Genomic DNA, 26108 nt, shown 5'->3' with positions numbered 1-26108 from the left:
AGAGAGCAAAGGGCTTCATTCACCAACCGTTCTTAAGAAGACATGTTCTTATTTGGGATTTTTGCTCATAGGTTAGAAGAGCACCTACACACACTTAAAAGCACAAAGGTGTGAACTGTTCTGCGGTTTAAGAACACATCATGAGCCCGACAGACTTTTTCTTAGTACTTTTCTCAAGAAGAAATTAAGAAAAAGATATTGGTGAATGAGCCCCAAGACAGCGCTTAGATACATAGCATCTTACAAGAGATTGAAACTAGGGATGCATTGTTATGGCAATATCACTGATCGTCCTTCACCCCCTGTACGTATCTGCTGCTGTTGATACATAAACATTTACACAATGCTGAATTCACTTGGATTAACATTATAGAGGAATGTAACCCTGTGTTCACACCTGCACCGACTTTTGGCCCTTGTCATCCAAATTGTTAATCGCTCGTTGCCTGTTTATGAATTAAAACTGATCGTTATTTTCATTTTAAAAATAAAAATCCTGGTGTGCTTATTTTTATTTAATCCCTGCGTTCGTCAGTTTGTGAGGCGAAAACAGTGTTTGGTCTTTGCGGTTACTGTCTATTTGTGGTAATAGGACTGCCGCCGTTTTACCACTGCCGTTATTCCATCGCCGTTATTCCATTTCGTAGGAACAGTTATCTAGGAACCAGAAAAGGAGCGTACCTTTTCACAGTGGTGGAGATAAAGGGCTGGCTCAGTCCCCAATTCCTAATGGTAATTGCCAAGTTGCTTCACTCTTCATTTGCATAAAGTCAAACTCTGATCAAGCTTTGTTCGTGCTGCCTCCTGTCGCCGGAAATGGCCAGCTCTCATCGAAAATGAATGACGTCATGTCACTGCGAGTGTGAATGCAGGGTAACACTAAAGCTACGTTTACTTTACAAGCTTTATTGCTCAAATAAGATTTTTTTCTGAAATCCGATCTCGCTGACTCGATGGTTCCCACTTGTCTAGGTAAGTGTTTTAAATGTCAGTGTGAACAAACCGGTGTCCTGAAATGACTCTCATGCGCACGTCCTACTCAGTAACGTCACGTGAATGAATCACTGCATCATCAGTGCAAACTAACGAACAGAATGAGCTTCGCTGAGAAGATAATTAACTGATCAGCTCTCAGCTTCATTCTTAGAGCGAGATGAAGGTGAAAAAGGTGATGAGCTGCTTTTACAGACTTTAACTTCTGTTTGGCGCTGCTGCCAGAGTAACACTGAATGATGGTCACGTGCAGTAGAGACAAAGCACCTGAATTCAGATCTGAGTGTCACATTAAGGTCACATGGCCTCGAATCTGATACATTTCCAGTATGGCCCACATATGAAAGTGGCTCAGGTCGGATTTGAAAAGATCAATTGTGTGTCCACACAGCCCTGAAAACATCAGATCTGAGTCAAATCAGTGCAAAGAAACGGATTTGTGCCACTTTACCCTGGTAATGTGAACGTAGCCTTATTTGTAGAGGTTTATAGATGCATTATAAAGCCTACATTTTAGGGTCTTAACCCAGAATCACCTGAAAATTATACTCTTTGGCAGTAAATCATCTGTAAGGTGTCATCTATATTGGTTTGAAATATCAGCCAAATCTAGACGCCTGTCCAGTGGCAATGTTATTTTAAGCTTGTCTGCAGATACTAATATGATTCCAGTGTCATTGTGCATCATTAATTGAAACCTTAACCTTGTTGGAGGAAGCAGTGTTCTTCACTTCTGTGGGCTCTTTATGGTGTCTTTCATTATCTGATACTAAGCTCATACTATTTGCACATCATGAAGGAGCCCACAAACCAAATAACATGCTCTGATGGTTGATAAAATCTATGCCATGCATTTCAGTTTATGCTCTTTGTTGTAAATGAAATGCATTCAAAAACATTCTTATCTTAGCTAGATGAGTTTATGAACTGTGCAGAGAACCTTTAGGCAAAATGAACTGCTAAAAAGTAATTGCAAAACCATCTTATCGTTTGCTGAACTAAACTGTTGGTGAGCTGCCTTTGTTTTTATTCGAGGCACTGAGCATTTCCTGCATAGATACACAAATTTTCAGAAGCTGGAAAGGGTGACCTGAAAGTAGAACAATACAGTTTTACTGGTTCGGTATAAGCATTAATATTAAACGGATCAGGTATCAGTGAGATATGATTGACCCATGTTTGCTACTGTTTCTTAGTTATGTTTAATTAAATAGTATGTTACAAAAATGACAAAGTAGTTTGGTCCCACTTTATATTGTTTCTAACAACTGTGTAATTACACATGAATAATGTGCATCAAAACTAACTACTGATGATTCAGTTTTGCTTAATGTAATTACACAAGTGTATCTTCTACATTCCTCAACTTTGCTGTAGTGCAGTGTTAAAGTACACCTTATAATAAGTGTAAAGTTCCTGTGTAGGTTCTGTATTAATACTGGTAATATAGAAATTGCTTTGGGGAATGTGCAACACAATATCATAAGTTTCATTTTAATACAAGGGGACGTCTGCTGTTCTGTCACATTCCATACAGGATGCTTTAAAGTTGAAATTGGTTACAGTGTCACACCACCAGCAACATAAAAGCTGGCTAAATGTTAGGAAAGCTTGCAGATACATTGTAAGTAATGTCTTAATGTCAGTAATTACATTACTTCCTTTTACTACTGGAAAGTAGCTGAAAAAACTGCTGTTCCAGTCAGATTACAAATGTAATAACATTTGTTATTACCCTCCTGTAATTACAGGAGTGAGAGATTAGGCTGTTACAACTATTAAGATACACTTGTGTAATTACGTGAGGCAAAAGTGAAGTTGATACAAACATGTAATTACATAAGGTGTACTTCTGTAATCCAGCTGTAACAGGGACGAAATCTTTAGTAGTTACAGTAGTTATCTGGCTCAGATCAAAGGGCTTTTTTTTCCATTTTGAAGTTGCTTATAAATTCTAGAGCGGAGGTTTTCACATCCGTACACGGATTCTAGTTTCCGGGTCTGCATTATTCTTAATTTTACGTTCTGTTAATGTAACCAAATAGGCACCGAAGTTTAACCTACTGGTGACTGCTTAATCACATGCAGAAATATTGAAGTAATCACGTGAAAGAAATTTACATGTACTTCTCAATCTGCATTATACACCGATCTGTCCATACCCTTCATACTGTGACATTATCTGGGCTGTGTCTTTCAAAAGTGATCGTATAGGCTTACATGTTCTTCAGAAGCGATGAGAATGAATGAACGAGTGTGCTGTTTTTGAACTTTTTAAATGTGTAAGAACCTTTTTCAAACTGGCCAATTGATCTTTTTATTCAAGTTCCAAGTTTGTTATTTGCACAGCATGTCAGGACATTTATGCATTAAAATGCTTGTGGTGAGGCTCAGGTAATAACTCTGCAGAAAGTGAAGTAAAATATAAAAAAACAAATTGTGATATATTAAATATATACACAAAATATGGGATATGGCACCAGAATGGCTTCGTTAAGCCAATTTACAATTTCACAGAGAGGGCCTTGTATCTGAGAACTTTAGCAACAGTCTGAATACCTTCAAAAGTCTAGCCGCAGTTCACTTCCTGTCACAATAGTTTTTGACTGCTGTCCTAATTAACCTTACCCCAGCCACCTTTCTTTGTATCCACCTCTCATATTACCTATCTTTCATCTTTTATTTTTTGCTTTCTGTTTAACCACTGAACTTATCTAGATATTAGCTAATCACGTTGGGAAAGTACCTAGTGCAAACGTTCTGGGCTGTCTTGTACTCCCTGATCTGTTTTGTTTATTTTTATTGTATATACATTTTTTTTTAATATTCAAATATTGACTATGTTTGGTCTGTTGTGCATAATCAATTATGCACAACATAATTGCATAATCAACAAAATTCAAGATAGGATTTGAAGACATCCTTTTTTTTTTAATTTTTATTTTTTGGAAGTTGTGATTTTTGGGGTGTACTGTGTTGGAGGACATTGCAGCAGGTGTTGTTATATTTGAGAGCCAAATCAGTCTGTATAATTTTATTAAAGCTCAGTTGTATCAAGAATTAAACCGATTCCTGACCGAAGGTGTTAAAATCACTGTTAATTAACCCAATTCTTCATGTAAAAGATTGGCCACCAAGTATCTGACCTTCGTGATTACAAAACCCTGACTGTAAGTGGGATTCAGAGCCCAGATTTGAGGACATCTTCTAGAGTTTGTGAACTTTGGGCTTTATTTTTTTAGATAACAGCGCAGCCGGCATTTAAAGTTATATGCAAGAGTTGAATCAGTATGTAGAATGAAAACAATCCGTTGAATCTTTACCCGACAATCAAACCTGACAATATGTATTGCTTTGACACTGTTAACAAAATACTGTACTATCCTAATTTATAAATGCAATCCATCAGATGTTGACAATTTGAGCTGTCCTCTCTTTGTGTTTCTCACAAATGTTCCAAGTTCTGAATCTCAAAACGGCTGATATAACCTTTAAATTGTGTAAGTGGTGTTTTGCAACAGAGCTTTGGTCTCAACAGCTTTAACGGTAAATTCACCATTGCCCTCCAAGACACTTCAGTGTTGCTTTGCGTGGCAGAGGTTTTGTTCAGGGCTGTCATTAGCTTATACTGTTCTTATGTGCTTCGTGCTTCCGCCCAGCTTTTAGTTAATGCTGTGGGGAATGGGAACGATTGCAGTTTGCGCTGTGGTGGGCGACTGACATGGAACCAGCAGAGACTAATGTTGTTAGTCAGCCTGCCGACCCAGCAGGCCTCGTCTTGTCTTCCAGGCAGTAATTGTTGTTTTGGGTTTGTCTGGGGAGAGTTTAGCTGGGTTTGACCTCTGAGCTGTAATACTCAGTCCTTGAAGGCAAAGGGCAAAAGGTTTTCAGGAGGAGGATCAGAAGTTTGTTGAAAGATGTACTGCACTATGCGGTGCCCTCTAGCCTTCTTTTAGACAACCAAGTCTGTTACCAAACACTGATGGATTGTTTTGACAGGCTGGACTAATAATCATTATCCTTAGCTGTGCTTGGGACTTTTAATAGTGCGCTCTTCAGTGTCTAAGCTTTCAATATTAAATTCTGGCTTGTAAAAAAGTCAGTTTTTCTTTCAAAAGTGAAGATTAATTCACACTAATGGCCAGAAGTGAATGTGTTCCATATGCCATTTGGAGGTGGGATGACCAGTATGTAAATGATTTAACTGCTAACTGATTTTTTTTACCTATGATAATTTGCAGCAAGTATGCAAATTTCGCCAGTGTTTTTGCTTTAGTACCTCTAGTACTTCCTTGTTTAAAAAAGATCTAAAGGTTTTCCTACACCAATCAGGCATAACATTATGACCACCTCCTTGTTTCTGCACTTCTTGTCCATTTTATCAGGTCCACTTACTGTATAGGTGCACTTTGTAGTTCTACATTTACAGTAGAACTGCATCTGGTGGATCATTCTCAGCACTGCAGTAACACTGACATAGTGGTGGTGTGTTAGTGTGTGGTGTGCTGGTCTGAGTGGATCAGACACAGCAGTGCTGCTAGAGTTTTTAAACACCTCACTATTGCTGCTGGACTGAGAATAGTTCATCAGCCAAAAATATCAAGCCAACAGTGTCCCGTGGGCAGCGTCCTGTGACCACTGATGAAGGGCTAGAGGATGATCAACACAAACTGTACAGCAGCAGATGAGCTATCGCCTCTGACTTTACATCTACAAGTGGACTGACAAGGTAGGAGTGTCTAATAGAGTGGACAGTGAGTGGACATAGTGTTCAAAAACTCCAAATGCTGTGTCTGATCCACTCAGACCAGCGCAACACACACTAACATTACCACCAACACGTCAGTGTTACTGCAGTGCTGAGAATGAACCACCACCCAAATAGTACCTGCTCTGTGAGGGTCCATGGGGGTCCTGACCGTTGAAGAAAAGGGTGAAATGGGGCTAACAAAGTGTCATTGAAACAGATAGACTGCAGTCTGTAACTGTAGAACTACAAAGTGCACCTATATAGCAAGTGGGGCTGATAAAATGTTATGTCATGTTATGCCTGGTCAGTGTATATGGATATGTAAGTGTGTGTGTGTGTATATATATATATATATATATATATATATATATAGCTATGTTTAAAATCATTATCACGCTTAACTTGGACTGATCTGTCGCCTGTAAAAGCCAATATTTGTTTTTGTTTTACGTGTTAGATATTCCACTCAACACTGGGTGAGCATTAGCGGCTCAAAGGTCATTTAATAACAGCAATAAATGTCTATCTGCCTCTTTATTGCCAAAATGCTGAAGCGCAAAAGTAAATACAGATGCAGAGAAGCGTGATAAGGAAATGTATTGGTCTTGTATCTCAGCCTATTGTATGTTACTGTGCTTATGGGCTTCTTTTCTTGGCACCTTCACAAGCAGTCGGCTAATGATCAGTCTGTTTTTTCTTTGTAGGTAGTTTGTAAAATAAACACTGGCTGTTTTAAAGTTCCTGTATCTACAGACGACACTTGTGCTTATTTAACACTTTTCTCACACACATGCAAACGTTTTACTGTTCATTTTCTGGGGGCCGCAGTGTTGATTTGGCTATTTGGCATGTGGTCTGCATTTCAACCAATTCTGTAATACAGCTGAAAGGACACTGAGCATAATACAAAACTGTACGTACAGTTTAGCAAGTGATGACTGCATCAGAAGAGTACAACACTTAAGATGTTTCTTAATACTTTTTTCTTTCTTTAGTTTAATACTTTCAAGTTTAACAGACAAAATCATCTTGTTTATCAAAAAATGGCCAATATAAAACCAGTAATCACTATTCTTCTCTTTTTGGACTGGTTAATGAATACGTAATACGTAAATTACTGCGTACGTCAGCTGAGATGTAAAGTCATTCAAAGTGGTTTGATGTGAAATAGTTCATTGTACAAAAACTTCCCAACTCCGAGTTCTTTACAGTGCTGGTAATGGGAGTCAGACTTTTTGGGATCTACGGTGCAAATAAAGCCATTTTATTATATAACAATCCAAAATAGCCACCGAACCTACTTGTGTCCTCTGAGTTTTACTTTGTCTTACAACGCTCTGAATATATCTCTAGGTCATGAATAAATTAAAAAAAGGTTTTAGGCATGGGCTTGTTTTAAAAAGCAGAGTAAAACAATGTCTCAGATATCAGGCAGGGAATTCTTAACCATTTCTCTTAACATTTCCATGTAATGGCTTTTAGTGAGGGAGCTTTTAGATGCATTTAAAACTTTGGATGTCTGGTTCCTTTCACCACTGATGAATAATTCTGACTTTGTAAATTCCTCTAAAATAGAGCATTTCGCACCAAACCTCTAAATGGCTTTGTTTACATCTTAACAGCTGAATTATGGCAATATTTTGCAAAGTATTGGAGTTCCTGTTTATTGAAATGTTGCAGTCGTTTTCTATCAATGGCTGAAATTGTGATTCTGTTGATTTAAAAAAAAAAAAAATTCATATATTTATTTGTGTGCTTCTCTAGTAATCTACTGTTTTCACCATCTAGTCTGACTGCTTGTTTTCTTCTCTTAGGTAAGACCTACAATTGGTCCGGTGAAAACATGGACCGCCACAGCTACTCATGGTACAAAAATGCCTCAGAGTGTGACCGCAGACCCCTGGCCCAGACCACAACTCTGAAGTCAGAGAAATGTGAGGACAAGGACTCTTTCGATGCCTGGAGCGCTGTGGTTGGGTTAGGGGCCCGCTCCACGTCCCCTCTCCCTGTGTCCAGAGACCTTCCGTCCAGCACGTGGACCTCTGGAGGATATGGACGCAGCAGCCACCTCCATTCTAAGCCCCCTGCAGAGACCCACATCGAGGAGGTGGGCCAGGGAGACTCTGAGGTCCCTGTGGAGCCTTCAGAATCGGAAGACCACTCTCAGTCACTCCTTAGGGCTTCCAACTGCAGGACGTACTGCAGATCCAACAAAGGCAAGCAGCTTGGGGGTGCGGATGGCTTTGGAAGCGCGTTCGACAGTAGCTCAGCTGCGTCTTTGAAGAGCAGTAGCGGGGACAGTGCGGGTAAGACAGCAGTGCGAAGCAGGACGAGAGACTACACAGTCCTACACCCGTCCTCCGTGTCTGTATGCAACGTCACCATCCAAGATTCCATGGACCGAGGCATGGAGGAGTTCACTGCCAGCGCTTCAGCCGCTGATCCTGGAGAAGCTGGAAGACTGAGGAAAAAAGTGGAAACGGAGACCAAACCTGTCAGGTAACTGGCCTCCTCCTCGCTTTGAGAATCAATTTTCTTTTCAAACTGAAGTTTTCAGGGTAATCTGTAACTACCGTGCTATCAGAGTGGTTAAACCTGAACTAGAATTTTCAAAATTTAGAGAAATTGACGTTTAAATGAGTTCTTTCTCATTAGGTGGGCTGAAGCTCATGCTTATATTTTTAATTGTAGTGGTAAGTAAGGAGACCAATCAGTTAATACATACTGTTAAAAGGCCAGTCACCATTAGTTCACTTGCACTGCAGCAATACTGGCTGGAACCACTATCACTCAACTACTGGTTAAAATAACGTGTTAAATGCAACCATATCTAATTTTAAGCATTAAGATATGTCATGTCAGTGTCAAATTTATTTATAGAGCACAGTTAAAAGCAACAGTTGTTGACCAAAGTGCTGTACACTAATATAAGGAAACTCATAAAATAGGCAATAAAACCCAGAACCAGTTAAATAATAAAAAGACCATAAATACAAACAGTGAGATTGTAACAGTATGAAAGATGAGCAGCTCTCACACTGAATCAAAAGCCAAAGTAGAAAAATGTGTTTTAAGTCGGGATTTAAAGGCAGAAAGTGTAAAGTAAAGCCTAACATGCAAAGAGTTTGGGGGCTATAACTGAAAAAGCACAATGTGCTTCAACCTTGATTTAAGAGAAAAGGAGCTAATCATCAAACCTAAGTGCCTTTGACGGAACATACTGTAGTAATAGGTTAGAGTGAGAATGACTGGTGTTAGCCTTTTTAATGATTTATAAGCAAACAATAGGATTTTAAAGTCAGTCCTGAAATGTACGGGCAGCCAATGAAGAGAGGCCTGTACAGGGAAAATTTGCTCACACTTGTGTGTTCCTGTTAAAAGACAAGCTGCAGTGTTTTGGACCAGCTGTAAGTGTGAAAAGGAGGCCTGGATAACACCAACATAAAGGGTATTGCAGCAGACAAGTCTGGATAAAATAAAACTCTGTTAACTTTATAAATTCTTGAAAGATTAAAAAAAAGTTTTACCTTAGACAAGAGACTCAGTTGGAAAAAGCTACATTTAACCAGAGTTATGCAGTTTGCTTAATTTACAATCACTGTCAATCATCGCCTGAATTTTTTTACTGTAGATTTTACATGTGTGTCCAGAGAACGTCGGTCCACATGAGGGGTATTGCAGGAACCCCTGGGTCCAAAAATCAACATTAAGTTTTGTTCTCTTTAAATTTTACAAAATGTAAGGCAATCCAGGCTTCTGTGTCCTCAAGACAGTCCAGCAGTATTTTTAGAGTTTGTATTTTTCAGTTTCAAGGGGAGGTAAATTTGGGTATCATTTTTGTAACAGTGAATGGAAATGCCATATTTTCTAAGAGTGGAACCCAAAGGGAGAATATATAGGGAAAATAGGTTTGGCCTGAACATGGAGCCCTGGGGCACTCCACAACAGTTAGGCGCTGAGGAGGATACAAGATCGCCAAGGCTGACAGAAAAACCTCTGTCAGACAAGTAAGACTGGAACCACTACAAAGCTGTACCTCTAATACTGGCGCAGTGCTCCAAGAGAGAGATGAGGATACTGTGGTCCACTATGTTAAAAGCAGCCTTGAGGTTTAAAAGCGTAAGAATAGCAGTTCTAGTAAGAGATTGTTAAAAACTTTCAAAAGTGCAGATTCCGTGTTTTAACCCCAGACTGAAACACCTCAGAAATAACATGTATCTCAAAAAAGATTGCAGTTGTAGAAGTACAACTTTCTCCCAAATTTTGGCAAGAAATGGAAGCTTGGAAATTGGTCTAAAATTAGAGAGGACTGACGTCTAGATGAGACTTTTTGATCCTCGGCTGCACTCCTACGTACTTGAGATTTGCTGGTATGATGCCTGAGGCAAGACTACTATTTGGATTGCTTTGATATTTGGTCCAGTAGTCTCAATCTCTTTAAACAGTCAATGAGGGACATCTGTGGGCCAAGCTGAGGAATACACATTGCGAATAATTTTCTTTAGAAGAGAAAGAGACACAGGCTTAAACTGGTTAAAAACGGCAGAGCAAGTGACCGTAATGCATGGATCATAAATAAGCGGATTAGATGAGAGCTTTAATATTGGCAGTTTTGTCCATAAAAAAATAGAATTTTTTCACTGGTTTCTGAGGAAACATCAAAACAAGCAAAATTACATATACAATTAAGACAAGTCATTTAAGTCCTGCAGAAACAAAGCAGCCTCAGGCCTTCACACAACCACCACCATGTTTGACTATTAGTATGATGTTCTTATGGGGAAATTTGGTATTTGCTTTACAGCAGATGTATAGGGGATCCCTGTCTTCCAAAAAGTCAGTCCAAAGAATATTATCCCAGAAGTCTTGGGGGTCATCTACATGTTTTTTGGCAAATGTGAGACTAGCTTTTTTGTTCTTTTTGGTCAGCAGTGATTTCCACCTTGCAACTCCTTCATGGATGGCTTTTTTGCCTAGTGTCTTTTTTTTAAATTGTGAAATCATGTACATTTACCTTGACTGAGGCAGTTGAGCCCTGAAGTTTTTTACATTTTTGAGTTCTTTTGTGACCTCCTGGATGAGCCGTTGATGCATGCTTGGTGAAATTTCAGTAGGCCGGCCACTCCTGGTGAGGTTCACCACGGTTCCAAGTTTTCTTCATCTGGTTCTGCGGAGTACCAGAGCCTTAGCAATGGCTTTGTAACCCTTCCCAGAATGGTAGATTTCATTGACTTTGTTTCCCATCTGTATTGGATTCTCTTTAGAATCTGCTGCTTTTTGAGACCTTCTGGCTGCTTCATATTACCAGACAGGTTCTTTTTAAGTGATGTTTAGAATTCAGCACGTCTGGCTGTAATCATGTCTTCAGTATGGCCACTGAAATTGAACCCAAAAGTCAATTGAATTTGGTTAACTGGTTGAATTAGTAGCTAAGGGGCAGTTACTTTTTTCACCTAGGTCCAGGATTTAAGGTCCAGGGCGTAACAGCATTTTTCCTTCAATAAATGAAAGCAATTTAAAAATGGCATGGTGTGTGTGTGTGTGTGCTTGGGTTATCTCTGTCTAATATTAAAAGAAGGTTTATGATCTGAATCATGTGTGTATATGTGTGCACATAGTTTTCTTTACAGTGAACAGAACATTTGGTAAATCATGCTAAATCTTGTCAGTTCTTTTTCCCAACATGACATTCACATGTAAAGCTTTGTCATTGGCTTCTTGCAATCAGTACACATATGCGAGTAAATTGCCCTGCCACACAGGCCTGTTTGTTATATGCAGTGTTGGGATGTGTGGAAATATTTAGCTCTTTGAAATCTAAAATTCCTGTTCAATTTGCATTATTTCTAACTCTATTTCTTGAATATGAATTTGCATTGTGCTGACAGTAGGTTCAGACCCACTCAGAGCAAATCCAAGAAGGACAGTAAGCTGGAGCTGTTTGGCTTTGATGATGGAGAGACACTTGCTGAGGAAGGCGACCCGGCCTCCTCGGGCAGATCTAACTACAAGATCAAATATTTCGGCTTCGATGACCTGAGCGAAAGCGACAGCGATGAAGAGGAGAGCTCTGCTGAGAGGAGGAGGGCAAAGAGGAAGGCCATGGCTGCGGCTGCACCGGAAGAGGTTTCTATAGAGACCAGCGTAGACAGCCCTGAGCCTAGATCGTCTCAGGAGAGCCAGAGCAGCAGCACAGGTCAGAGACTTGGCCTCAAGCGAGGTCAGTATGAGCTCTAAGTACACAGACACGCATGCTCACAGTCGGGAGTTATATTAGTTTTGAGCACTGTGGGGAAACTAAAGCTCTTCCAATATATGTTCCAAACATGTGTACAGAATTAGTTTCCTGTCCTGCATCTAAAACTGTTTGTGCGTTCAGCCACAAGAGCATTAATGAGGTCAGGTACTGATTATGATCACTCACAACTCATCCCAGAGGTATTGGATGGAGCTCCATCACACCAGAGAGCCCAGTTTCAGTGCTCCACAGCCAAATGCGCGGTCATTATATCCTTCTAGCCCACATTTGGCATTGGGCTTGGTGACCGTAGGCTCATGTGCAGCTGCTCCAGAGCATCCCATTCTTATTGATTAATGAATGCGTTTACATGCACTCAATAATTCCATAACTGCAGAAAATCAGATTTTGTCAGCAATCCGATCAACGCATTTACATTCATTTGAATAAACAGATAATGGGGAACTCCAGGTTTACATGACTCAATAGTCAGGCAATAATCAGGTTTCTGCTTTACAACCGGTCAATAGACTCTCAGAAGAAGACGTGACGTAAATGTAATGTAAAATTCAAACTTAATACCGTGGCTGTTTTAAACATGAGCATGGATCATCTGTAATATTTAAATTCATTTTGCCAAGCATGTAATTGGTTTCAGCATCGCTCCAAAAGTATTTTGCTGCGTCTCATGGCAATGCTGCAGCCTTATTTCTAGCACTGCAGTCTGTTTTCTCACACGCGCTGCCTGAGAAATATGAAAGAAATCAGAGTGAGTTCACATGCACCGAGAAATCTGATTTCTGGGTTAAATCTAGCCTCTTTATCAGACGTCTTAATCAAATTTCTAAACTTTACTCTGATCTAAGATATCTGTTTGCTTTTGACATGACCATTTGAATAATCAGGTACCTGCCGAAATCCCATTATGATCGGATCATTGTGTGGATGTAAAGGTACTCAGTGGTTTTTCTATGGAGACTACAATAGTCTTAAAGTAGCTGAATTTACTAATCGGAAGGGGTGTCTGGATACTTAAGATGTTGTAAAAGTCAAGAACGTAAGATGTAAGTTGATGTGTTTTTAGATTGATGTGTATGGAGTATTTTTGAAGTCCTTAAGTGAAGGATAGGCATGTTCTTTTTGCAGTTAGACTTTGTTGTAGAAGTGTACGTGATGGACATACTGACATTGCAATGGTTCTGTTTAAAGAAGAATTCCCTGTAAGAGACGGCCACAAAAGTAGGGAAAACTAACTCCCTGCGTGCTTACCGTCATGTTGTGGACTGTACTTTTACCAGAGTAATGAAAGCAGGCTGAATATTGGCATTCTTTTTTACCTCTGTATCAAAAATGTATTGTATGGTGTTGTGAAATTCGTGTATTGTTACACCCCTACTGAACTCTCGGTTGGGTTTTGCTGGTATTCTTAAAGTATGTGTTGATGAATTCTCTCAGATATTCTGGAGGCACCCGAGGCGAACTCTCGCACCATGTCTGAGGCAGTGAAGAAGCCTCAGGTCAAACCTCAGGAGAAAGCGAAGGAGAGCAGAAAAATCTTCAGTGGACCCAAACGGGTAAGACAGTCAGCTAGTTATCTTTTGCTCCACCAATTCTCAGAAAATTTGTTTATCCAGTGTTTAGATAAGGAACTGGAGCATCTTTACCTGCTCATGTCCTTCTCCAAAGACAGTGATGGGGAAAAAAGACAGCCAGGTTGGTTTTTGCGCACAGAAGAAAACAAATAGTGTCCTAAACTGCAAATTCTAATCAGACTTGACTTCTTGTTGGATTATTCATCCTGTGAGGGCTGAATGGTGGACCCAGTGGGGGTGGCTTTGTCATCTTTCATCCTCTGTCTTTCATGATGTTAATGTTCTGGAGTCACTCTTCACTCTTGGTCTGTCTGAAGTGCTTTGGCGTTTGATGTGATTCTGCCACTGCTCTGAGCTCTGGATGTTGTTAGTGGTCATGCAATACTGTGAACATTAGAAGTATTGCTGAGATCTTGGTGATGCTGTTGTAAAAGCATTTTGCTGCGCCGTGAGGGGGAAATCCCAATGCTAGTTCTGACTGTCTATGCATTTAAGTCTTCTGAGAGTGATCAGGTTTTGTTAGGGGTATTTTTTAAATACATTTTTGTTGTTTTCTTCCCAGCTAGTGGCATTTTTCTTTCAGTAAAGGGTGTCAGTATACAGAGCGGCAAAATCTCATAAAGAAGGCATTGTTATACAGTATGAAGGTTCAGAACTTTTCAAACCATCTGTTTTAATTTGCTTGCGTAATCTGTGCCCTGGTTAAAATCATACATGAGGCTTTTTAACATTTGTTACTGTTGTAAGAAAACCTTGAGCGCGTTTACATGCACGCAGTAATCAGATAACTGCTGAAAATCAGATTTTGTCAGTAATTGATCAACACATTTATATGCTCTTGAATAATCAGATAATGGGGAAACCCTGGGTCTACATGAGTGAGATAGTAATCAGATTTCTGCTTTGCAACCGGCCAATAAAATCACAGACAACGTGATATAAATGTTAAACTAAACTTCATGCCACATTTTGTTTTTTTTAAAAGCTTTGCGCCACTTTACCTGAAAATATGAACATGCATCATCTAGAAAATGAAGAATATTTAAATGCTTTATTTCGAGTTTGATTTCAGTGCCTCTCCAACAGAAGTGTTTTGTTGCGCCACGTGTCATCCACCGTCTGCTATTGCGCATGTGCAGGCTGAGAAATCTGATAGAAATTAGGGTAAGAGTTTACATGGACTGAGAAATCTGATTACTGAGCCAAAATCCAGCCTCTTTACCAGATTTCTTAATTGGATTTCTAGATCAGAGTATTCTGTTTACATGACCATTTGAATAATCAGATGACTGCAGAAATCTGATTATGATTGGATTAAGTGCATGTATGCACACTCCTTGTACCTCTGAAGTGTTAGCTTTGCAGGAGAAAGATGAGAGCACTTAATCTTAAATTATGTTAACACAACAAGCTTTTGTTTAGAATAATTTTGGACTGTTTCTGATGGTCCACTTATGATGAAATATTCATACAATGTAAAGGACAGTTGACGGTTTCAGATTGTGCTGTGGGGGGAAAAAACAATAGGGGTTTTATCCCTGTAATGATGGCGTTTTTTGTTTGTTATTCTAAAATTTAAAAAGTGTATGTTCTGCAAGTGTCTTTGTGCTTTTAAGTGTAGGTCTTGTTTTCAGTTGTGAAAACTGCTGCGAGGCTTTCTGTGCGACAGACCTCCAATTACGTAAGAATTTGCCAGCGGAACGGGGCTCTGTGGCCTGCTGTGTCATTGCAGTGGAGGAACCTAGCGCCACTGTATCAAAGCTCCTGTAGTTTCCTTTATTCAGTGTGATACCACCTGGCAAAAGTGTTTGAAGTCTTCAGGGGTGGTATCTCACCCTGACAGTTTGGTATTGAACCATAAAGAAAATCCTTCACTATATTGTGATTTTTAGCGTGAAAACGTGTGACTCTACAATTTCCTTAGCTCGTTGGGAAGTGCTGGATCAAACATGGGTTCATCTGAAGGTGCTTTTCATGTGGCAGTGCAGTGTGGCACAACGTGATTACACACAATCTGTAATCATGCCTTTTGTTGTCATTGCAGTGAGTTTCAGAGCACTGATTGGTCTAACAGTCATCACAGAAGTGTCACACACTACTCTGCCTACCTGGATTAACATTATTAGTGCTTCACACATTTGTAGAGTTAATAATTAACACATTGGCCCGTTGTTATTTTCAGATCAGAATAATTAGTTTGAAGCCTTGGATGTCTTTTATGGTAATACTGGCTTTTTAAAAATCTTGAGTGTTCGATTACTCGTTTTGACCTTTATCAGGTTGTTTGTTCTTCTGTAACACCTACTGACACTCCTGAGAGGAGAGCGTGTGATGTATGAATGCTAGTGAGAAAATGAGCCTCTGACTGTGTTTTGAGCAACTAAACGTTGGTTGGGTTTAATGAATCAGCACAGGTCAAAATAATGCTGAGCAATCTTTAAATGTCACATTAGCGAGTAGATGTCTTTAATATGCAGAGCTAATTGCTGTTGAAATATGTGTGTGTGTCTAGATGATATGTTGTTTTTTTTAATCATTAACAGCATATACAATGAATATTTAAATACGGTCACAAAAAAACCTTCGACAGTATTTTATATATTTTTTTTGGTATGTTTTCAAGTTTTTAATTTGATTAGATTAGAAGTAATATACTGTGCATACATGCAAGCCCAACGCCTAAGCGTTGGCCCTGTCGTCAGGAGATCCCGAGCTCAATCCCTAGTGATGTTGCAGCCATCCGTGGCTGGGAGTCCAGGAGAGCACAAGTGGCCTCTCTCTCTGAGGTTGTGTAGGATGGCCCCCCTTTACCCACCTATCACTCAATGCGATGAGCGTAAGCGTCTGTTAGCTGATGTAACAGATCTGGCGGTTGGCGCTTTCCTCAAAGCACGTTCGCCTGTCCAGTGATGTTGCATGAGCGGCAGTTCGAAAAGATGCAGTGGCGCTTCACAGGTCTTAGAGGCAGCCTATGCTAGCCTTCGCCCTCCTAGCACTGGTAATATCGTGTGATTGGGGGAGTCTTAACTAGTGGGTGCCATTGGAGACGACTAAATGGGTAAAAATCTCTCCAAAAAAGTGTTAATAAGTTTAATATTATCATTGTCTGCAACCAAGACAATTAGCTGCAGCTTTGTTTTTCTAAAATTGTCCATTTCAGTGTGTGCTTATCAAACGTCTACAAATTACATCACGTATATAACGTGACGTGCCATTTTGGAGCCAGTTGTACACAAACGATGGGCAGTGGCCTCCATTCTTAATGGATGTTTAATTTGAAAAGATAATGTCTGCCACACGTCAAAACCCTTTTGACCTTGGTACAATAAGCAGATTGTTAACGAATAAGACAGAATGCTTAGGAAACAATATGGCCATATATTTTCAGTTTTTATACTCTGTCACTAATTTTAAAATCACTACAGTTTTCCATAGAAATGCCACTGGCTCCTGTTAGCCTTCTTTCTGCTTTTGTTTTTTCTGTTTTCACACTAATTATCAGTTTATTTCTTCTCTGCTGCGATTTTGATCACCAGTTTTCAGATATGAAACATTCTGGTTGTTAATTTAGTATAACTTCAGTTATTTTAGAATCATCTACAGCTCCGTTCATCATTCTGGGCAGGTTTAACATTTCTTAATGACTGGCCTGTGAACCTGTTAATGTGAGTTGTCAGTAAACAAGTGCAGCTGCGTGTCATTGTGGACAAACCAGAGGCAAAACTGCTTAGTGTTTTCTGTCCACACATATGCTGCATTGCTGTCAGACCACACTGCCCTTTTGACTGATGCACCAAGGGAGTCAAACATGTAGGAGCATCTATTCTTCTTCCACCATTTCTTTTCCTTTGCCTACCGTTCACTCTCTCACTCCCTTGTTCCAGCCTTCTGCAGTATTTGATCGCTTGCTGCCGTGCTGTGGTTCTACTCAGTCAGGTCTGTGGCACTGATCTCTGTCCATAACTCTCCGCTCTTCACGCTCTCCCAGCATTTTTCCTTACTCAGTCTTAGTGATATACACAAGCAGCAGGACGCAATTACTGTCTTCTTTCAGACGGAGGCAGAGCTATGACTTTTTCCATTATCTCTCTCACACCCTGTTGTTTGTTTTATGTTTCCAGAGGCCGTGGTGGCTGTGGGGCGTTTTTTTTTTTTATCATTATAATTTTTTCTTTCATACTGTGGGCCTCGTTTGCCAATTCCTCATTCACCGAGGGAGGTGAGTGTTGAGAGCTGGTGGCTCTGTACAGGCGACACAAAGGTGGATAAATGACACACTTGTGCACACTTTTTTTTTTCCACCCCCTCCTTTTTTTCCCCCTTTTTTCCAAAGAATAGATTTACGACTGCTGTTTTATGGCTTTTAGTAATGACTCATTTTCAGTGCTTAAAGGTGATTAAGCATTTCACATGGCGCATTATTGCAGCAACCATGCCAGCGTTTTCCTCTGCCTCTGGCCGCCCAGGTGTTGGCCGTCGTCAGCTGTTTAACTTTTAATCACAGTCATTTACAGCTTGGCTAAATTACCAGGACAGCCATCAAAGGTTTGCAGCATAACATTTCATCACAAAACCTACAAATGCAAACAGAGCATTTGATGGTGTTTATAATTTCACTCCACATGACTCAGCAGTTTCATTCACCCGTCGCAATGATTGACGATTGTTTTTATGTTTGTGTTGGTTTGTTTCTCAGAGGAGGAGTGAATCATGGAGTCGTGACACAAAATGATTTGTTAATCTGTTCACTTATTTGTTTTTGGTTGTGTAAGAAGATTTGGCACCAATATTGTGTTAGAGCTTCAAATGTATTTTTATAAATCTGATCTGGTTCTAAAATCATTTAGTTCAGTTATTTCAACATACATTAAGCGGATCATGAAATAAACTGACCATTTGGCTGGTTTGCAGTACTGGCAGGGCCTGAATTTCAGTGTGGGTGTTGCGTATAATTTCATAGATTCCCGCAAATATAACAATGTGGGAAATTCCAGCATACTTTTACAGTGATGTTTAATAATGTTCAGACAGCGTTTGAACCCGTGTGGAATGCGAGACGACTGGCCGAACAGACAGGCTTCCGCTCTGGGCAACACTTGGCGTGCTCTCTTTCTCACTCTATGTACAAGCTTACGAGCACTCTTAGCTGCTGGAGCACCCCTTGCTGACATTTATAGACGGGTCCAATGATGTGGACTTTAAGGCCTTTAAACATGGACCACTGGCTAAAACAAATCTCCATCATCTGAAGTGGAGCCCGCTCAGAGTAAAACCTGGAACCCAAACGAGCATGAATAGCAGTGCTATTGATGTCGGCTTTAACAATATTAATCTTCAGGTTCCTCAGTCAGGCAACATTAGTGAGGTGAAGCAGCAGAAGCATAAAGACAAGTTTCAGACTAACTGGCTCTGAATTTATCTATGGCTCAAATTAACAACAGTGAAATGTACAGTGTTGCATGTTTTACCACCGATGTTACTAAACATTAATTTTAAGGCACCACTCGAAGTGTGAGTCAGATATGGCTAATGCTATTGAAGTTGCAGTGTCAGGAGGAAACGAAGTAGCTTCTCAAAACCGACTACTTTATAGTGTAAAACGAATTGGCTAATTCAAAATGTGGTCATCTGGTTAAATTTGTGAAAGAGTGTCCTCATTTCAAAAAGCTTTCAACAAGAACAGGACAGGGGCGAGACCTGTAGTTAAGCTCGCAAGTAAGTGCATAAACAAGGTATATAAATTCCCCCCTTTTTGAAAAAGGAATTTCAGGTCCTGTGTGTTATTTATTGGAAGAATTGTTTGCTAAATGTGTACTAAATTTGGTCTCAATCATCTGCTGAAGGCCGGTCTGCTTCGTATTACACCTAATAGAATCCTTTAAACAGTAGAATCTCTAATGTATTTCGTCTGTTGTCTTATGCTAACCATACACAAAGACTTTGAAAAGACGTTTGAAACACTATATTATGATCTAAACCATAAAAAACGCAGTGTAACAGGATGCAAAAAAAGGAAAAAATTATGATTATTTTATGATGACTTTCTTAAAGTCCTCTGCACATTTCCTTATCACCGTTATGCTCAGTGAACCTGAAACATCAAAGCAGTCAGTTTACATTTTAAATTTATGATTGTTGTGTTAAAGCGGAGCAGATTTGCCATTTTTACAGAGATTTTAGGAGCTCGCATGTACATTCTCTCTCAAGAACTCACGCACGTCACTATTTGCATGAGCCAAGACTTAAAACTTAGAATATTAAACATGGTTGATTTTGTCGCAGCATCAAGCCGAGAAAAAGACTTAAAACCACCGTCTTGATCACCTCACACTGAACGATTGAGATGATGTGAGTGCGATGTGACTCGAACAAGACTCTCACGATTTTATTCTGACATTGGAAATTTGTCTGCGACAGGGAAATCGCTTAAAAAGTCATTTGGTGTAAGGACGGTGTTATTGCTTTAACCTCTGATAACACCTTGTTGTTATAGTAGACGTTTTACATGAGTCTTGCAGTGTTTGTGCAGAGTACTGTTACTGTTTGCAGCTGTATCTCAGCCAGCCTGCTTGAGAAGCTCTTGTAGTTCTGGAAAGGCCTTTCTTTGGCATGACCAGGAGATTATAGCGGCATGTTCCAAGTCATTGCAGCCCATGAAAGACACTTGAGCTGCTCCTTCGCTCCCTGCTAGCCAGAGGAACGCTAGTTAATTACTGTAAATGAAAACCAGCCTCCTGCAGACCCGAATTTCGGAGCCAAGCCCATGCCCTTCTCCTGCTCTCTTTTTCTTTTCTTTCTTATTAATAACCCAGCTGCAGGTCTGCCCACTTTACTGGGCTTATATCCCGGCTCGGTTGCCAGGTTGAGCCTTATTCCCCCTGCCGACTCCTCTCTGTATAACTTGGCTGCCCGTCTCCAGTTGTGTCCTGCTGTTTGAGTAGGTTTGGCATCGTCTGCGGATTTTAATCTGTTTCTGCCGACCCCGTGTCCTGCAGCGGTTCCTGAATGCTCTCCCACTGAGACTAACGACCTGTGCTCCAGTCCGCGCTCGGCCCGTGCAAACAAGGGGAAGGACACGGCCGGCCTTAATGAGTTTTAATTAGAGTCTCGTTAAGAGTTTGGATGGGAGAGAAGTGGACTCAGAGCTGTGGTGGCTAATGCAGCTGCAGTGTTTGGAATATAGAGTAGTAGTCTCTGTTGCCAAGCAGTATGTTTTATACAATTCTTTATTGTGCTGTTTATACAAAGCATACAGGACAGTTAATTGCAGTGAACATTATTTGCAGTGTGCTGCAAATAGTTTTGGGGGAAAAAAGGTCAAAGTACAGAATATTTTTTTTTTTTGTCTTGTTACTGTTTCCTTTGGTGGAATGACCATATTCCAATGTCGCTTGGAATAGAGGTCTTGTATTAAAATTCAATAAGGCCCAGTTAAAGAATTTGCTCAAACAAAGGGGTGGGGGGTGAAAATTGCGGTCATCCCATACACAATGTGAAAAGGAACATTTTTGCACATAGTCTACCGTTTATCATTGCTGTCACTTGTCGTTGTTTCGTTCTTCACAATACCTGCTGGGCTAGAGTCTGGACTGGTGTGTGTAAATATTAATGGGTCAAGACTTACGTTAACAATTTTTAGGATTTTGGAATCAGCCTGTTTGACTGCTCTCTTTTGCAAATACTTCAGACTTCATTTGAAGGAGGAGACACGTGTTTGAGGTTCACAGTACGTCGATTCCATGTACCGAACTCTCCTTAGTGAACAGTGCCAGTGTAAATAGTTTTCCATTCTGTGGCATACATAAAATATCATCTGAGAAATATCAGAATAACCATTTTGTTAATGCTTTGCTAACGTTTTAGCTTGTAGACTTTCATTCAGTGTTTTGCTTGTTCATAAATGTTTTATTTTTATTATTTACCAAACTGTGTGTGTGTGTCTGCAGTCTCCAACGAAAGCTGTATATAATGCAAGACACTGGAACCAACCAGAGGCTGAAGAGCTGCCGCCTCCTCCTCCCTCTGCATCACAGGCCACTCCGGTTAGTGCCGCAACCCCTACATTCTCACAAACACAAATCACTCCAGAGGATGCTAGAACAACTACTCCTGACCTTTTGATGTTCTTCAGTGTTTATTTGTTGATATTATATAAATGTCCTCCCATATTTGTGTCTGTGTTCTTGCCAGGCTTTCACTCATTCCTCCAGTTCTTTCTGCTGTATTTGTCCCAGTGGCTCTGCTGGTGGCTTTGTTAGTTCAGCACCAAGCACTAACTGCACCATTCAGCACCATTATGTCTCTCCCTCTCTCGTTCTCTCTCTGTGTCAGCATGGCAGAACCAGCTCACGTCAGAGTTACTGCCAACAGCTGTTGTGTCCAGTGAAGCCTGGGGAAACTTTATCACATCACACTTACACACTTAGCTTTACTGCTTTTTAAACGCATGGACACAACCCCACCAGCACTTCCATCTTCTCTCAAATCATATTCGATCAGGCTGTGTGGACATTGAATTACCTTTAGAATGAATAGGCGTGCTCAGTATATGAACTTAGATGTATATTTTACATGATGCACACACATTAAAAAAATACATGAACAATACAAATAAAGCTAAATTGTTTTCCTCTGTGTTCCTCAGCATCTTTTTTTATATGGCATCTCATTTACCGCTTTTTTCACCGGCTGAAAGTCCTCATAGGCCCAAAATGTGGCCTATGAGGACTTTTGAGTTGGCCCATAAGAATGTAACCCCAGCGCCACACCACTCACCCAATACGCCACTGAAGTAATGTCAGTCTGTAGTCGACATCACACCCCTATTAAGAACTCTGCACACTTAAAAAGAAGGTTCTTCAGGGGTTCTTTAAAGAGGATGGTTCTATGTAGAGCCATAAACACTCAGTGAACCTTTTGCATGATTAAAGGGTTCTTTGCCTTGTGAAAGGGTTCTTCAGATTCGTGGAGAATGTGCTATAGATGGTGCTATATAGAACTGCTTTGAAAAGGGTTGTATGTAGCAGCTTTTAAAAAAAGGTGCTATATAACACATTCTCCGTTGATCTGAAGAACACTTTCATGAGGCAAAAACCCCTTTTAATCATGCAAATGGTTCTTTAAGTGTTCATGGTTTTTATATATATATATATATATATATATATATATATATATATATATATATGTATATGTATGTGTGTGTGTGTGTGTGTGTGTGTGTGTGTATATATGTGTGTGTGTGTATATATATATATATATATATATATATATATATATATATATATATATATATATATATATATATATATATATATATATATATAAAACAATTTTCTGTACTGAAGGACCCCTGAAGAACCATCTTCAGTACTTGTAGGTCTAAGCTGGTTTTCAGTTAAGAGACTTGTTCCAAACCTACTATGTTTTGTCCTGTTCACATTCTTCCTGCAAATATCACCGGATCCTCTGAATTGCGAAGTTGTTAAGGAGTCAAAATATGAATTTTCTTTTGTCAGTTGTGGAAGTTTGTTTAGCAGTAGTAGAACACATTTGGAGTAGTTGGTCTCATTGTTTAAGTGCCAAAGCTTAATCGCAGGAGTAGATGTTTGCTATTTGCACAGTCGTATTTCGACTCCTTAATGGCCTTGTGATACAGAGGATCTGGTGGCATTCAAAGTGAGTGATGTACTTGGACCAAAACATCATGTTTGAAACAGTTTGCCATTTGTTTGGCGCTTTTCGAAAATCGCATTCATTTTAATGAGAGATTCAGCTTTAACCTGGAGTTCCTGACATTGACCAACATTAATTTTAGTCTAATTATATATTACCATTGAATTATATATTACCATTCTTGTTCTTGTAGTATTAGCAAAATGTATTCCAAAGATAATTATATATATTTAAAATAATTGATCTGAAACCAACCAGCATTGCACTTTGGATTATTTAAGGTGTTAAAACTTTTGTTTCATTTATTTCGGAGGAGATGCTGTTTCTGACCTCATCAAAGTATCATTATTAATACAGTTGTACATATTTATTCACGTTTTATGTATTCCCTTTTGTATTTGATTTGTAAGGTTTTTAGTCTTTGTTGCTGACATGCCCAGTAATTAATTGTGCCTTGGGCATAAAGTTTTTTCACTTCACTTTTTTCAGCTTCCACATTACACACACAACCCCACTAACAGCACTCATTACACAAAGTACCCCCCTAGAATTAATGTGCGACTTCACTTACAGCACGAAAAAAACCCTTGTAACTCATCAGCCATAATATTTTTTTTTCTCAATAATACATGCTTTGCATCTAGACATCTTAGAAGCTGTGATAGTCATTGTACTCAGTGTTCTTCTTAGCAGGATTAATACTTCAAGCAAGTTGTTTTTTTTTTTTACATCTGTAACTTACTGACTGGTCCTTGAAGGCATGAATAGGCATACATAATACAGAAGGCCCTAATCAGACACACACAATCAGCACTGTAGCTTTTCTTTTCTCCTCAGACATGTTTGATCAGGAAGGGTTCTTTCACAGCTGTTTTATAAGGAGAGCACCATGGAGATTGACGTGGTACAAGCAGGCTTTCGATTCTTATCTTTCTATCTGTTCTTCCTGCAGGCTGGTTCATCCGGAGGCAGTAAAGAGTCAAACTTGCCCAAGGGAGACGAAGGGGTGTTCAAAACCCCTCCCTTACCACCCAAAGTCATCAAGTCGGTCACCATCCCCACAGAGCCTTATCAGGACATTGTCACGGCACTGAAATGTAGGAAGGAGCACAAGGAGGTGAGACGCAGCAGAGCAGGCAGGGACAAGACCGTAGTTTGTAAAGCTGTATTAAGTTAATAGTTAAGATCAGTTATTTTGTGACATGCATGTTGGTGGTTGTTTGGTTTGGGTTTTTTCCATTCAGGTCATATGTCGTTGCACTGGGTAAAGGCTGTCTCTGCAGTGCCTAGTTGCTGTCAGTGGTCACAGCAAAGTGGGCTTTGCCCATTAGTGTACTTGATGAGCCAAGGCATATTTGGCATCTTAATTTTGCTTTGTTTTGCGCTGAAGCTACGGGGCTAATGTAGTAACCAGTAATGGTAGCTTATACTGCACCAAGTAACACTGTGCAAACTCTATTCTGATATCCTTGCCTTTGGTGATACGAAGCTGAAGTCAGATATTGCTTCTTGTTCGAAGACCGTCCAGTGTTGTGGAACCAACAGTGAACGCACTGAGCTGTCACGTTGCACAGTTATGATGGATTCACTCGAACTGAAGTGGAGAACGCAAAACGTTTTCTGCTTAGGGGTCTCCATCTCTTCACAGACTGAAGGGAGCCACCTTCCGGTGACTAAGTCTATGGCCCCCTCTTTCAATTGGATTGTGATTGGTTCCTAGACACCTCATGGTTGTAAAGAAATATGGCACTTTAAAATCAGATGAATCTTTTTGAATCACACTGTATTTCATTTTGCATTACTAAAGCTAGCAAACTCGTGCATACTGAGTGCTGCCGCTCCATGCTAAAATGTATTACGAACCTGACAGCTTGTTGTGGTCAGCAACCTAACCACACAGTTCTGTTTCCTTCTCTTAAAATGACACCAATAGGCACCTTACTCAGTATTGGGGTAGTTGAGGGCTGGAGGTCAGGGTACCGGTTTGAAGGTCACCGGTTTGATCCCCTGAGCCGACAGTACGTGACTGAAATGCCTTTGAGCAAGACACCTAACCCCCAACTGCTCCCTAGGCGCTGCAGATAGGGCTGCCCACTGCTCTGGGCAAGTGTGCTCACTGCCCACTAGTGTGTATGTGGTGTGTCGTTGCATGGGTGGGTTAAATGCGGAGGTGAAATTAAGGGGCTAATAAAGGTCACTTAAAAAAAGGGAACAAAAGAAGCTTTGAATTTTTTATTTTTATATATTTTTAGCTGTTCTTTCAAAATAATCAAATGATGTACTTTGCTGTTAATTAACTTTATCCTTTAAAACACCAGCTCTGTATAGATGATGTCGCCCAGCATAATTAGCATTACACTAAAGTACGCAGGCATTAACAAAAACTGTGACTCTACCGCACACAAATAGAAGAGAACTAAACCAAAGCATTCCAATTGTGTAGGCAGAGAAAAACAGAGAGAGAGAGAGAGAGAGAGAGAGATAGCAGAGCACTCCATCATTAAGATACACCTACTGCTTCCCTCGCCTACTTTATGTTGGCATGAGAGCTGTGGCCGCTGAGCCTCAGCCAACAGCCGGGAATAGCCCATTTCTCTGCACTTTGATATTGGCATGTTATCATAAACTGAGTGTTATGTAAGCATTTAGCTGGGAAAATGACTTGTCTTGTTGTAGGTCCACATATCTGTTTTGCGCAGCATCATTAACATGGTGTTGGGCTTAATTGCCATATTTGCTGCAGTGTGTCGCAGTATTGAGCCCCTTTTTTGCTCACTGTCCAATGGGGGAATGTATGTGTGTGTCAGTCTGAGATAAGAAGCACATAGCTGGCTGCTCCCTCTGATGGCAGAAGGGCATATAC

The 26108-nt window shown here is 40.1% G+C and overlaps 1 protein-coding gene across 7 annotated transcripts in view; it reads left to right on the top strand.

The window, feature by feature from the left end:
* Positions 1–26108, top strand: part of waplb (WAPL cohesin release factor b) — a 58546-nt gene that overhangs the window by 5822 nt on the left and 26616 nt on the right. For 4 of the 7 annotated variants that reach the window (XM_037544321.1, XM_017710562.2, XM_017710564.2 and 1 more), the window contains 5 exons: positions 7558–8242; positions 11632–11963; positions 13437–13555; positions 21520–21615; positions 24198–24362. In XM_037544321.1, coding sequence (XP_037400218.1) covers positions 7558–8242; positions 11632–11963; positions 13437–13555; positions 21520–21615; positions 24198–24362 — 1397 coding nt within the window. The remainder of the gene's footprint in view (positions 1–7557; positions 8243–11631; positions 11964–13436; positions 13556–21519; positions 21616–24197; positions 24363–26108) is intronic. The other 3 variants (XM_017710567.2, XM_017710565.2, XM_017710566.2) reach the window with 3 other exon arrangements.

Source organism: Pygocentrus nattereri, chromosome 13 (assembly GCF_015220715.1).
Source record: "Pygocentrus nattereri isolate fPygNat1 chromosome 13, fPygNat1.pri, whole genome shotgun sequence".
NCBI classification, from domain to species: Eukaryota; Metazoa; Chordata; class Actinopteri; order Characiformes; family Serrasalmidae; genus Pygocentrus; species Pygocentrus nattereri.
This window is presented reverse-complemented; position numbering and strand designations above follow the sequence as displayed.